Consider the following 14,339-nt stretch of genomic DNA (forward strand, 5'->3'; position numbering starts at 1 on the left):
CAGTCTGGTCTGGTGGAGTTGGTAGAGTCGGACATGTCCAGTCTGGTCTGGTGGAGTTGGAGAATGTCGGACCAACGGAGCCCATTTTCCAACAAACGGAAACATTCTAACAGCTCGAAATGCTGTCTCTAAAATGGGTGTTTTTTCTGGCAGTTAGTGGAATAACCATTGTGAGTAATTCCTCAAAAGCTTGAGGAGCAAAACGGGCAAAATTAGCAAAAGCTGGAGTATCTTCTGAGCGAAGTTCTTGACACAAGTTGGATATCGCATGTCGCGATATCCAAGGTTTCCACCACAGTCTCCTCCTGGCTCGTCTTGATTGCCGTCTCTCCTGTACACGGCTAGCAGCTTTACAGGCCAGGTAGACCAGAACTACTTTGGCCACATTCAACAAGATCTCTATTTCATCCATGTTATATTAAACCAAAACTCAAATAAGAAAAGGTAGGACTAAGTGACAAAAGTCAGTCTTGTCTGTTACTGTCTGGGAAGTGTGGACTGGCAGTTTGTTTTATGAACATTATAAAGACTACCAACTGACCAACAGCTGCCAACTTTATAATGTTGGAGTTCGTTGGTATTTGTTGGAGCAGTGTGCAAACTCCTTAAGTAAATGGAGGCCAAACTGCGTTGATAAACATGCTAAAAAGCGATTATGCATCTTGATAACATGCCAATAACGGCATACGAATTGGCGTGTCATACATACACTACTTCATGAGATCAGTCTGGAATGTGACCGATTGTATTTCATGCTGCTAAAATTGAAATGAAAACTAAAGTAAATAGTCTCCAGGTGTGTTGGACCTGAGTTTGGTGCGAGTCAGGATGCTCCTGGCTTCCTCATACGTCACTCCAATCAGGGACTCTTTGTTAATGGACACCAACTGGTCTCCGACCTGCAGCCTGCCGTCCTGAAACGGCACAAACACACAAATACACAGATCGTGGTGTTAAACAGCTCAACTGATCCACTGAGACTGATAGAAATAGTCAGTGGTGGAATGTATCCAAGTACATTTACTCTAGTATTGTACTTAAGTCCAAATATTGAGGTACTTTAATTGAGTCTTTTCTTTTCATGCCACTTTCTACTTCTACTCCGATACATTTCAGAGAGAAATATTGGACTTTTAACTCCACTACATTCATCTGTTACAGCTTTAGTTACTAGTTACTTTACACATTAAGATTTCTGCACACAAAACACAGGTAGTTCATAAAACTTTTATGTTACATATTGTCTGTGTTGTGAAGCAACGGATGTGGCACTGTGTCCAAGACAAATTTCCCCTCGGGGACAATAAAGTATATTCTATTCTATTCTATTCTAAAATCTGATGTTTTATTATAAATGAAACTAGCCGACAATATAAGGACTACAAGTCCAGCTTAAATGATTAGACCATTAAACACACAACTGTTTGGATCCTTTACAATTTCTAATGGGTGGATTTTCGTTTACTTTTAATACTTTAACTACATTTTCCTGATGATACTTACAGACTTTTACTGAAGTAAAGTTTTCAATGCAGGACTTTTTTAGAGTGTAGTATTAGTGTTTTTACTTAAGTAAAGGATCTGAAAACTTCACTGCTGGAAATAGTATATACTTCTGAGTACATTTAACCTTTTATAATGTAAATATAAAATCTGAATTTTGTACCAGTCAAAGGCATGAGTTTGAGTACAAAAGTACAAAATTCTAAACGTGATGACAAAAAAACAGGTATGATGAAGATCAACACGAGATATTTGTCTTCATAATGGACTCCACTCTGCATCAGCCAACCTGCTTGCTGCCCCCTCACAGCGAGGGAGAACTAATCACTCAACGAAATCCCAACCGTTCGCTGTCCTGGCTCCTAAATGGTGGAATGCGCTCCCTATTGACATCAGGATGGCCGAAAGCCTACGCGTCAGCTGAAGGAAGCATCACCAAGTGCAACATTTTAAACTTAATGAAAGACTTGGATATCAACAGGTTTTTGGATGTGCACAGACATCGCAACGCCAAACCATTCCAAGATGTTTTTAAATGAATGAAAGTGTTCGAACGGTCCAACAAGTCCTTTTTTTCCACATATTTTACATTAATATAAAAATCCTTCTTTAATGGATGCATGTAAACTGAAAAATTAGTGGAATATTCACCTCCATTAGCCATGTAAACACCTTAAATGTGATTTATACGTCTGCGCAAAATCTACACCGTGGCTACGTACATGAGTACGTGGAGACACCGACCTGGGCCGGACCCTACGCCGTAGCCTGATGTGATCCTCTCAAAAAATTTAACAACATGTCGCAGTGACGCACATCTTGTCTTGGTAGCGCTGCATTTCCCCCTCACTCATTTCCTGGTTCTTCTTCTCCATAAACAACATGAGATCAAAGAGGAGGGTTAACTTCTCCTGCTCCAGATCTCCCACCGTGGTCAGAAATAACATGGGAGACACTTTGGTTCTCTCACTAGGACTCTAGAGTCACTACTCACTCTGAAGATAATCACCATCACTCTCTCACTCTCTCTACCACACACACACACACAAACACACACACACACACACACACATATGCACACGTACACACACACACACACACACTAAACGTACGTAGTCTACGGCGTAAGCTCTGCGTGGAGCCTCAGCAGAACTATAAATCACGCTCTAGTCGGAATGTCTATTTTGTAATTAAAAAATATGTGAATGTAAACTTTTGATGTCACGTTTGAAAGGTGATTTTTTTGGTGTGTGTTTTTCATTTAATCATTTTCATAAATAAGGTTGCAGCAAAAAAACACTTTTAGTGAAATGAAAATCCAAATGACGACAACACTTGAAGGTTGCAGTGAGGGCACTGACCTTCTGGGAGTCTCCTCCAGGCACTATTTCCTGAATTAACACCATTGGTCCTTCTGGGCGGTTAGCTCCGCCCTTGATGACGAGCCCCAGGCCTGTTCCCTTGGCAACACATATCAACTGAATGACACTGTCGCTGGGGAGAGAGAGAGAGAGAGAGAAAGACAGAGAGACAGAGAGGACGACACTAAGCATGATTAAAAACCACAAAGCCACATTCAATCCCACAGTGACATAATCTCTAACCCTTCTCTTCCTCTATCTCGTCTGCCTACACTTCTCTTTGAAATTGCTGAAACTGCTTCTTACTATTTTTAGCTGTTGCTGCAGAAATACAATTTATATAACCACCTTCCAAAAAGACAAAATAATACCTCCAGAGCATGGGCGGATTATGGGACAATGGGGCCCTGGGCACAGAAATGTTAGAGGGCCCCCCCAACCTGTCTACATAGGAACAAGAGTCTACTTTTAGACATTTCGTATCCCTTTTGTGGTGGCTTTGCATCTGTTTTTAGTTGTCTTATGTTTATTATTTAGCATTTTCTAGTAATATTTTGGCCATTTTTTGTCCATATATGTACGTTCTCTGTCCTTTTGTTTTAGGGATGCATGATAACCAGTCCTTCCAGAAAAATGTGGAATTTTTTTGTGATTGTTGTGGGCAAAAATCCTTGATTATGCGGCACGTTTTCTTTAAAAATGTGATGGAATATGCAGGATATTTATGCAGTTTTATGCGATGAAATTGCGGGAACTTGCAAAAATTTTGGGAACTTGCAAAAACTGCGATTTGATGAAAAAGAGAAAAAAAAGTGATTCCCCCCAACACCCTGCTTTTCGATGATGTTCACGTCGCGTAATTATATCACAACGTTCCCATGGCAACAGGGGAAAATGGCTGCTCTTGTGTGAAGTAAACTTTCTGCTAAGATATATTATGGGACTTTTTACAACGAAAATGCGGGAATTATGAAATCATGCAAGCCCCGCATATTTTGCGTGGAAATCGGCAATTTATGCGGCGAAAGTGCGGCGTATTTGAAAAAATGCGCGCCCCCCAAATTGAACATTGAATTGAATATAAAAGGCACCACTTAAAAAAAGAATGACAGTTACATTTTTATGTGCAGTTTTCGGCTGATATTTTCTTTCAACTCACAAAAAAAATCTCTGAGTATCTATTGTGATATGTTGTAGCCTTTTTTCGATGTGTATATTGCACAAGTTGATATTGCAAAAACGATTAAAAAAAAAATGATATATTGTGCAGCCCTAATTTTTAGTTAATCGTCAATGCCAATGTTTGGATTAAGTAAGTGGTAAGTAAAGTTTATTTATATAGCACCTATCACAGACAGAGTAGCAAAGTTCTTCACAGGCCAAAAGACTAATTACATTAAAACAATCAATAATCAAGAAAAGCACAATAAATCACAGTACATCATAATAAAACACAAAAGCAAAAAATGCATAGTAAGACAGTCGATAATATTATAATAAATAATATAATAATAATAATAATATTAAATAATAACGAACGCCTGACTAAAAAAGATGTCTTTAGCTGCTTTTTAAAGATTTCACTCTTAAAATAGACACAGACTAGGAGTGACTAGGAGTTTCAAACCCAAATTTATTTCCAACTCTGTCACATATATCATGTTTGTTTTATGAGAAAAGTAACTTCAGCTGTCAAATAGCCTAAATTTAGTGAACTAGAAAGAATATATATGAATATATGTTTTGAGTGTATAAAGTATAAAGTATACATGAATAAGAAAAAGTTAAATTAAATACTATTAATATACTAAATAAGTAGAGTAGCTGACTAGAATGCAGAATACTTAACCCTTGTGTTGTCTTCCCGTCATCAATGCAACCTTTTGGGGTTTTTATGGGTCAAAATATGGACATTTTCGTCACATTTTACAAAACTTTCTGTCTTTTGATGTTTTTTTCCTGCATTTTGGAAGCTTTTCCCAACATTTTTGTCACTATATTCAACGTTTTTGGTGCTTTTTTCTATGCTCTTTTGTTGTTACCTTTAGTTTTCCGCTCAGTACAGGTGCAGCCAGTAAGCCCTGACCTGCTGGCATCATAATGATGTACAGAACAGGCCTTGCTCGATAACCCATAAGAACAGAGATGAAGTTATTTCCGTAAATGCGCTGCAGCCGATGCTTCCTACCTGAAGGCGTGCGTGGGGGTGTGCACTGTGTAAGGGGAGGCATGGGTGTAGGCGGTGACCCCCTCTTTAGGACTGAGAAGCTGGGGGCTCTCCGATCTGGATGAGGAGGAGGACGAGGCCGTGTCCGTCGGCTTCCCTGAGCAGAGCCAACAGAAGAATAAAGGGGGAGAAGGAAATAGAAAGAGAGTGGGAAGAGGTGGATGATGGGACAAAGAGTGAGATGGAGGTAGAGAAAAATGAGAACACAGCTTCAATCAGATCACTTTTTCCTCCTGTGGGATGAAACTAAAATCAGAGAATAAAAGTGGTGTCTTGTATTGCTATTTCTGTGGGGACACCTCTAAACCCTGAGAAAAGAAGAGACTTTCCTCAGATCTAATGGTTGTAGTCGGTCCCCAGTGGACTTCTTTGTCTCTGAGCTTTTTGAGTGTTATATACAGTGTGTATTATCTGCTGTAGCTTTTCCAACATTTTAGACACAGATATGGTGATATTAACGGTCCAAAATGATGTCAAATTGCTTCTTTTTTAATTGAAAATCCTTTTCTTGAAGGATGACCCCTAAACCCGCCACCAAATATGTGCACAAGTCTTTGATAAAGTTAGGGAACACACAGCATACTGTATTTAGAAAGTTAGGATCTTCATGCAAAGTGAGGACCTTTATACAAAGTGAGGACCTTTATGCAAAGTGAGAATATTTTCGTAAAGTGAGGATATTTTTGTAAAGTGAGGACCTTTATGTAAAGCTAGGACCTTTATTCAAAGTGAGGACCTTTATGCAAAGTGAGGACCTTTTTGCAAAGTGAGCACCTTGATGCTAAGCTAGGACCTTTATGCAAAGTGAGGACCTTTTTGCAAAGTGAGCACCTTGATGCTAAGCTAGGACCTTTATGCAAAGTGAGGACATTTTTGTAAAGTGAGGACCTTTATTCAAAGAGAGGACCTTTTTGTAAAGTGAGGACCATTATGCAAAGTGAGGACCTTCCTTTTTGCAAAGTGAGGACCTTTTGCAAAGCTAGGACCTTCTAAAGTAAGGACCTTTATGCAAAGTGAGGACCTTCTAAAGTGAGGACCTTTATGCAAAGTGAGAATATTTTTGTAAAGCTAGGACCTTTATGCAAAGTGAGGACCTTTATGCTTCTTCAAAGGAGTCAAGAGTCTTTTAGGTTTAAGGTCAGAATTAGGCCACGTCCACACGTACCAAAACAATCTTTTTTTTTTCCCGTCTTCCCTGGATTTGTTTCAAGAATAGTTGCGTCCAAACGAATCCATTTGTAAATGACTCAACACGCTACTTCATATCCCAGGCCTATAGACGGCGCTGTTTCTGCTACAGAAATTCACCAAAAAACAGAGAAGAAGAGCATTGTCACTTCCACCATGACTTCCACTTCCCATCATAACAAGACTACCTAGACTAACGCTCTCTTAATACATCCGTGGACTATAATAACTTTCACCACTGCTCATTTTATAAAGGCCGCCGCAAGAAAACGTGTCTTTGTTTACATTGTATAATGTGCTTTTGGATTGCTTTTTATTTTGCAATTCTGTCTGCCATCGGACATGATTGCAGCGCGCTAGCTAGCATCGGCAGTCAAACAAACATCAATGATCCATGAATTTTCTTATTCTTTTTGATAATCTACGGTTTTCTTGCGGTAGCCTTTCTACAATAAGCCGTGGTAACATTTACTATAATCCGTTCAAGGAGTTGATAAGCAGACAGATTAGCTAGCTAGTTTATAAATTGTCTATTTCCACTTGATAAACAACCATAGCAGCTAACGTTAGCTATGTCGCAGCTGTAGCGGTCAGCTACTTTAGCGATGTTTAACGTTGGCTACATAACGTTTGCAATATATCTTGTGTAGAATCCAGGACCGGCAGGGCAGAGGGAAGTGTCAGGGAGCAGAGACAAAGTATTTAAATGAAGTGAGCTGGTTTGACCACGGAGATGGGATATGCTCGCTTAGCTTCACCGCAGTCGTGTGTGACCGGCATGCGCTCGCACTAGTGCAGGTAAGAGCTCGAGGGGTGTGGCGATGACATCATCGATACGGGGTCATATTCGTATTCGCCGTCCAAACGAAGCCAATCGAATTTTTTCACAGGATTCGTCTGGACGGTCGGCCCAAACGATGCAAAACATTGTGCGTTTGCACAAAAAAAGGTGTACACAGGTGTAGAAGTGTTAATGTGTCAGCTTTTTTGTGAAGGTGTTTCACCTGTAGGGAGCTGAGTAGGAGAGATTCGTCCTGGAGCTGTGATATAATTGGAGCCGTACTTTTCCATCAGCTCAGCAAACTCCCTCCTGAATGACACAAACACACACACACAGGTTACTTTACATTCAAAATGAGATACATAAAATGAGTCTTGCCTTCTTTCTCATCTTAAAAATCATAAGTTGTTCACCTGTGAAACTTCTTCACTCACAGTCCTTTTATTTCTTTAATAAACCATAAATCAAGTTTTATTTAGTTATTACAGTTGAGGTAGATGGTTTCCGATGTGTGAGTGTATGTCTCCCTCACATGGACGCAGAGGAAACGTGCTTATTGCATCACTGTGTTATCTGAATAGTGATCCGATTGGCTGTTAATTCCTTTCAAATAGGATCTGCACGCACACTGAGACAAACACCCGGAGGTCAGGAGTCACACTCATTCCCTGGCTGACCTTTTGTTTTTGCAAAAGCACTGAGAGGAAAACTTTACCTCTTTGAACTTTGCACTAGAAATGCTCCGCCAGCACCTACATTGGTATTTTTGCTTATTGTGATGTCATTTTTGGAGTATCTTCATGTGTTTCATCTCCCTAAAACCGGTACAACCTAAGCTAAAAGGTTATGCAAGTTAATAAAACATTATCTAATTAATTTATCACAACTTGTGTCATAAATAAAGAAAAATACTAAAATTGGACATGGTTTTTCATTACATTTTACTAAATTAACACAAAAGATATATTGATTCAAAAGCTGTCAAAATCTACAAACATTGACAAAAAATTTCTCACCACTGCAGAAGTTATTCCAACTCTGTACAGTTTTTAGATTTTGAGATATCCTTATTTTAATGAGCAGAGTGTAAAGGTGTTTTGTTAGTGTAGGAGCCAAATATGTAGTTTCAAGTGTTCAGATTTTGGGTGTTGTTTTTTTGTATGTACATTGGGTGTCGCTGTGGTTTTACCTGGGGCAAGGTTATAAAGGTAAACTCCAAATTGTTGCCAGCAGGTGTTTGGCCCGGAAAGGGCAAATGGTTTTTGACCGCTAACGCTGTGATGCTGGAATGCATTGGCGCCAAAGCCTTTGTTCTCAAGTTGTCTAATTGTTTATGGATTTATCGCTGAAAACATGAAATAATGGACATTTCGTGCCGCACGGTTAACCAAATAAACATACTGTTATTCTGCAATGCAACATAGTCAGACGATTCTCGAACGCTACACAGCATGTTAACATCGGCGCGTCAGCCAGGTCACTCTGGGTTAAAACCACCTCAGTAGTTACGGTATCAGACCAAACAACTTTACAGATAGTTTTACTGCAACAGAAATGGTGTCTCGCCGTTTTGCACCAGACGTCACGCTCGGGATGATGACATCACGTGATGACATCATCCCAAACATACAACACGATAAAAATGAACACTCTAGCTGTTAGGGTTTTTATTTGAGATTGATTTAAACAGATGATTATATTATATGTCATTGAGCTGATGCTTTTATCCAAAGGAACTTACCATTGCTATATATGTCAGAGGTTGCACACCTTTGGAGCAACTAGAGGATTAAGTGTCTTGCTCAGGGACACATTGGTTGATGCATCACAGTGGGAATTGAACACAGGTCTCCCACACCAAAGGTATGTGTCATATCCACTGCACCATCACCAGATGACCTTAGCAAGGTCAGTTCTTTAAGGGTTAAAGGGTCAAAAATGCCCCAAACCTCCAGACATTGCTCACAAAACTCGATCAAGTTCAGACTACAGGGTTTTTTTGTTTCTATTTTTATCTATTGAACCCGTGAGGACACCAGAACCAAATCCCCGCGGCATGTTTTCATCACGGTGTCCTCACTGTGACCTGCTGTCCCGCTCAGCAGCAGCTGCACACAATAATCACAATTTGTTTAAAGTGTGAAAACAAACCGAGCTTTGAGGTGAATAGCTGACGTGTTGGCGCAAAGCTGCTTTCGGTCTCACACATGACACACAGACACACACTCACACACAGACACACACTCACACACACATGCACGCACACAGACACTCACTCACACACAGACACACTCACACAGACAGACAGACACACAGACAGACACACACACACAGACAGACAGACGCACACACATGCACGCATGCATGCACACACACCTACACACTGACACACACAAACACTCACACACACAGACAGACAGACAGACAGACAGACAGACAGACGCATGCACGCACACACACACAGACACTGACACACACACACACACACACACACACACACACAGACACTGACACTGACACACACACACACACACACACACACAAAGACACTGACACACACACACGCACACACACACAGACACTGACACACACACACACACACACAGACAGATGGACAGACGCACGCACGCACTGCTGCTTTGGTTTCATAATAATGATGATAAGGATAAAATTTAAAGGACTTCTCTCTCTGCCAAGAGGTGGGACGACCTTTTCCTCTCACCCGCTGGGAGCTGGCAACTTTTTTAGCAGTACGAACCCTAAATCACCTTCTGTCCCTCTCTGAATCACATCTGCTCATTTCCTACATTGTCTTTCCCTAAACGACTCCGAACAAACTCCTTCCATCCATTTGTATTCTCTACAGACGCCTAAACCATCTCTGGCTTAATTTTTCAGACGCAAAGACTTTTTTTTTATCTCAACTTGCTGTAATCGTTACACATATTATTATATATAATATAATATATAATATATATTATTATTATTATATAGACACACAATATGAGACCAGTACGCCTCATCACTAGGTCAGTCTCACAGGCACTCATTCCAGTTCCCCCCCATAATAAAACAACTATGGTCAGAAATCCTTTTTCTAAATTTACACCAAAATTTGGAATGACATTCCCCATCACATCAGGACACTACCATCCATCACATATTTTAAAAAGTCATACAAACTGTTTCTTCTTGATAGTCACACTTGCACACATTGATTATTCATGTATTGTTCTAGTCTGGTTTGTCCGTATTTAATGTTTTATTTGTCTGTATCTGTCTAGTCCAGTGGTTCCCAACCTGGGGTCCGGGCACCCCTCAGGGGGGCGGCAAAGATCACACAATATATAATGTATACAAAAGTCTGTATGAAAACTATATATTTTTGTTCTCGCTTAAAATTGTAGGCAGGCTACTTAGTAGGCCAAACCTCCGGGACCTCTTAACCTGGGACCCTTGCTGTCATCAGGTCAGCTGCTAGCTGTTAGCTGCTAGCTGTTAGCTGTTAGCTGCTAGCTGTTAGCTGTTAGCTGTTAGCTGTTAGCTGCTAGCTGCTATCATCCTCGTCTTTCCTGCCGCCACGGCATCACTATTTTATGAATGAAACATGGCGGAGAAATGTAAAAGTGCTGATAACTCCTCTGTATCAAAAAAGAAAGTAAGGCTCTATCTCGAGAGTTACCTCAACTTTGGTTTCGGGGTGGGGGGGGGGGGCTCAGCCTTTCTTAGACATGAGTATTGGGGGCACCAAGGAAAAAAGGTTGGTCTAATCCATGATGATGTCCTGTATAAATGTGTGGAAATTGTGTTCAACGTTCTATGTTGCTGCAGAACAGGAACCTGCTGGAAACCAATTTTTAAACTGAGTCAGGCCCGTTTATATTGTAACTTAATTGTTGCTTTTCAATTTTCCTGTATAATACTAATCTACTTCTTGTGATTCTGAGGTCATTAGGACTGATACCGGTGCTGCTGCACCTTTCCACAGGTCTACAGTCGACTTGGCTTTGTTAATCCTTGCTGTAGAGAGCTCAAGCATAACTATGTCCAGAAAATACGCCCACCACTGTTTAATACAAAGCGAGTGGAGGGGAGCCAACGCTGAGCTATCATTTTCTTGGTTGCGGTTGAGCCGGCTAGCCATATTTTCTCCCAAGCAGGTGTCATTTAGAGTCGTCATTAAGTAACAAAAGAATCTGACATCCTATCACATTAGATATTATGGATTTTGTTTTATTCCAAAACTCACGCACCTGTTCGTTAACCTGACTCCACCAGATGGATCGCTTCGCATTTGCTCGGCATATCCATCTTGGAACTTTCCGTTGGAGAACTTTTGCGAAAATCCTGGTTAGCTGATTGGATAAACCATCTGTCTATCACCACCATAATGATGTAAATAACTATAGACCCGTCTCCCTTCTTCCATTTCTATCTAAAACTCTTGAGCGTGCCATTCATAATCAACTCTCTACCTATCTCCACCAGAACAACCTTCTTGATCCCCACCAGTCTGGCTTCAATGCTGGCCACTCAACAGAAACTGCCCTCCTTGCTGTCACTGAGCAGCTTCACATCGCTAGAACAACCTCTCTCTCCTCCATCATCATCTTTCTGGACCTTTCTGCTGCCTTCGACACAGTGAACCACCAGATCCTCATTTCGACACTCCAGAATCTGGGTGTCTCAGGCTCAGCGCTCTCTTTGCTCACATATTACCTGTCAGACCGAACCTACCGGGTAACTTGGAGAGGATCTAGCTCAGAACCTTGCCCACTCAAAACTGGGGTTCCACAGGGATCAGTCCTGGGTCCCCTCCTCTTTTCTCTGTACACCAACTCTCTCGGGTCTGTCATTCAGTCGCACAGCTTTTCTTATCACAGCTACGCAGATGACACCCAACTAATTCTCTCCTTTCCTGAGTCTGAAACTCAAGTAGCAGCACGTATCTCGGCCTATCTGACTGACATCTCTTCGTGGATGTCCGCACACCATCTGAAACTCAACCTTGACAAGACTGAGCTCCTTTTCCTTCCAGGGAGGGGCTCTCCTACCCAAGACCTGACTATAACAATTGACAACTCTGTGGTAGTCCCCACCCAGACTGCTAAAAACCTGGGTGTGACACTTGACAACCAACTCTCCTTCACTGCTAAAATTGCTGCAACCACCCGATCATGTAGATACATGCTGCATAACATCAGAAGGATAAGTCCCCTTCTAACGCAGAAGGCGGCTCAGGTTCTGGTTCAGGCTCTAGTCATCTCACGTCTAGACTACTGCAACTCCCTCCTGATTGGCCTGCCTGCATGTGCCATCCGACCCCTGCAGCTCATTCAGAACGCAGCAGCTCGACTTGTCTTCAACCTCCCCAAGTTCTCTCCCACTACACCTCTCCTCCGCTTTTTTGCACTGGTTACCAGCTGCTGCCCGCATCCGCTTCAAGACACTAGTACTTACATACGGGGCCACGATTGGATCAGCCCCAGCTTACATCCAGGACATGATCAAACCATATACCCCAACTTCGCTCTGCATCAGCCAAACTGCTTGCTGTCCCCTCACAGCGAGGGAGAACTAATCACTCAACGAAGTCCTGGCTCCCAAATGGTGGAACGAGCTCCCCATCGACATTAGGATGGCTAAAAGCCTACACATCTTCCGCCGAAGGCTAAAAACACATCTCTTCCGACTACACCTCGGATAAAAAAAACAAAAAACTAATAATAATAATTCTTGAATCTGCACTTTCATATGTCTCTTTGTAGCTTTGCTTATTTAAAGCTAATGTACTTGCACTTACTACTTGTTGTCTGGAGTTTGAACCTTCACAGTTGAAAGAACTTAATTGTAAGTTGCTTTGGATAAAAGCGTCAGCTAAATGACATGTAACATGTAACATTGTAACATTGATAGACGAGCCAAATCAACCAATCAGATCAAAATCTTGCCGAAACCAGTTGGGAGAAGAGCAACAACATCTTTTCCTCCGAGAAAAGCCTCCAGCGCCGTTTTTTTTTTTTTTGCTCTTCTTTCAATGAAGGAATACTTTCTAATTCGGATAAAACTTGCTGCGATAGCTACGCTCATCTCCTCCGTGGAAGCTGCCACGTTGTTTAGACTGAACAGTCGCTTCGCGTTGTGTCACACCTAAACCAGCCGCAAAACCAACGCTGATTGGACGGTCATTGGGCGAACGGCTCCAAATGTTCTCTATCTCACAATGCCAGACTGATAAAAAACTGGAGCTCACAAGATCCGGACGGGCTCACGAGGCTATCTGTTCACACTCCCAGACCATGTGCAGGAAAGTTCCAGTACGTTCAGGTTGGCAGAACATGCAATAGGGAATTTATATCCATTTTTAACCCATTCACCATGCAGCGTTACATCCCTACTGCTAGGCGTCCTGCAAAAAAAGTGAAACCTGGACACTGACCATGCTCGCTGTTGTTTCTGCTGACCTCTGTGTTGCTTCACATCTTTTCCTGAGCAGAAACTGTAGAGTGGCCTGATTGTGTCACTGTGTGTTTGTCTCAGGCTGACGTGGAAAAAGCACAGGAGACAGCAGAGTGCCAGGTCGGTTTACGGCAGGAACGCTGCCTGTCACACACACACATTCACCTCAGAGTTCACACCAAGGACAGGTCAAACCGTGGGCTTGTGGATGGGACAAACAAACTTAATTTGGGACTTTGGGACAAAAGGATTTTCACCCAGGAGACCGGGGATTCATGTCCCGTTTTAAAATAAAAGGAAACAGGGAGGTTTTTTTTAACTTTAGGGAACAAACGGAGCTACGTCACATTCAGCGTCACGTGGTAACCTTCAGGAAGTGAAGTCACATTTGATTTGAACCCAAACTTCCATCTTTTTAACAACTTAACTCAGTAGTTTTGGTGCCTAAACCTAACCAAACTGAGACCGTTTCACAACGTTAACCACGTGTTTAAAACCGGCACAGTTACCTTCTCTGGTTTAGATTAGGGATGCATCGAATTCAGATTTTTGAGGTTCGGCTGAATACCGAATCCACTGGTTAAGATTCTGCCGAATCCAAAACCGAATACCGAATCCTGCTCCCATCCTCATTCCATTAACACAGTAAACACATTAATGTAGTAAACAACATCCACAGCCTCTAAAATAGTTAAATGTAACAACTTAATGTTGAATTCACATCGTAGGAAAGGACATCGCTATCGCCAGATGAGTTACATATTTGTTTGGCAAATTGTCGCTAACCAGTGTATGATGAAGGCATGTTGGGGTGAAATTA

General features: G+C 41.6%; 1 protein-coding gene across 4 annotated transcripts in view; it reads right to left on the minus strand.

The window, feature by feature from the left end:
- Nucleotides 1-14,339, minus strand: part of stxbp4 (syntaxin binding protein 4) — a 78,758-nt gene that overhangs the window by 47,041 nt on the left and 17,378 nt on the right. For 3 of the 4 annotated variants that reach the window (XM_039788810.1, XM_039788812.1, XM_039788813.1), the window contains exons 6-9: nt 7,284-7,369; nt 5,053-5,188; nt 2,865-3,048; nt 808-914 (exon numbers count right to left, since the gene is read on the minus strand). In XM_039788810.1, the coding sequence (XP_039644744.1) occupies nt 808-914; nt 2,865-3,048; nt 5,053-5,188; nt 7,284-7,369 (513 nt within the window). The remainder of the gene's footprint in view (nt 1-807; nt 915-2,864; nt 3,049-5,052; nt 5,189-7,283; nt 7,370-14,339) is intronic. The other variant, XM_039788811.1, reaches the window with a different exon arrangement.

This window comes from Perca fluviatilis, chromosome 21 (genome assembly GCF_010015445.1).
Source record: "Perca fluviatilis chromosome 21, GENO_Pfluv_1.0, whole genome shotgun sequence".
In the NCBI taxonomy this organism is placed as follows: Eukaryota; Metazoa; Chordata; class Actinopteri; order Perciformes; family Percidae; genus Perca; species Perca fluviatilis.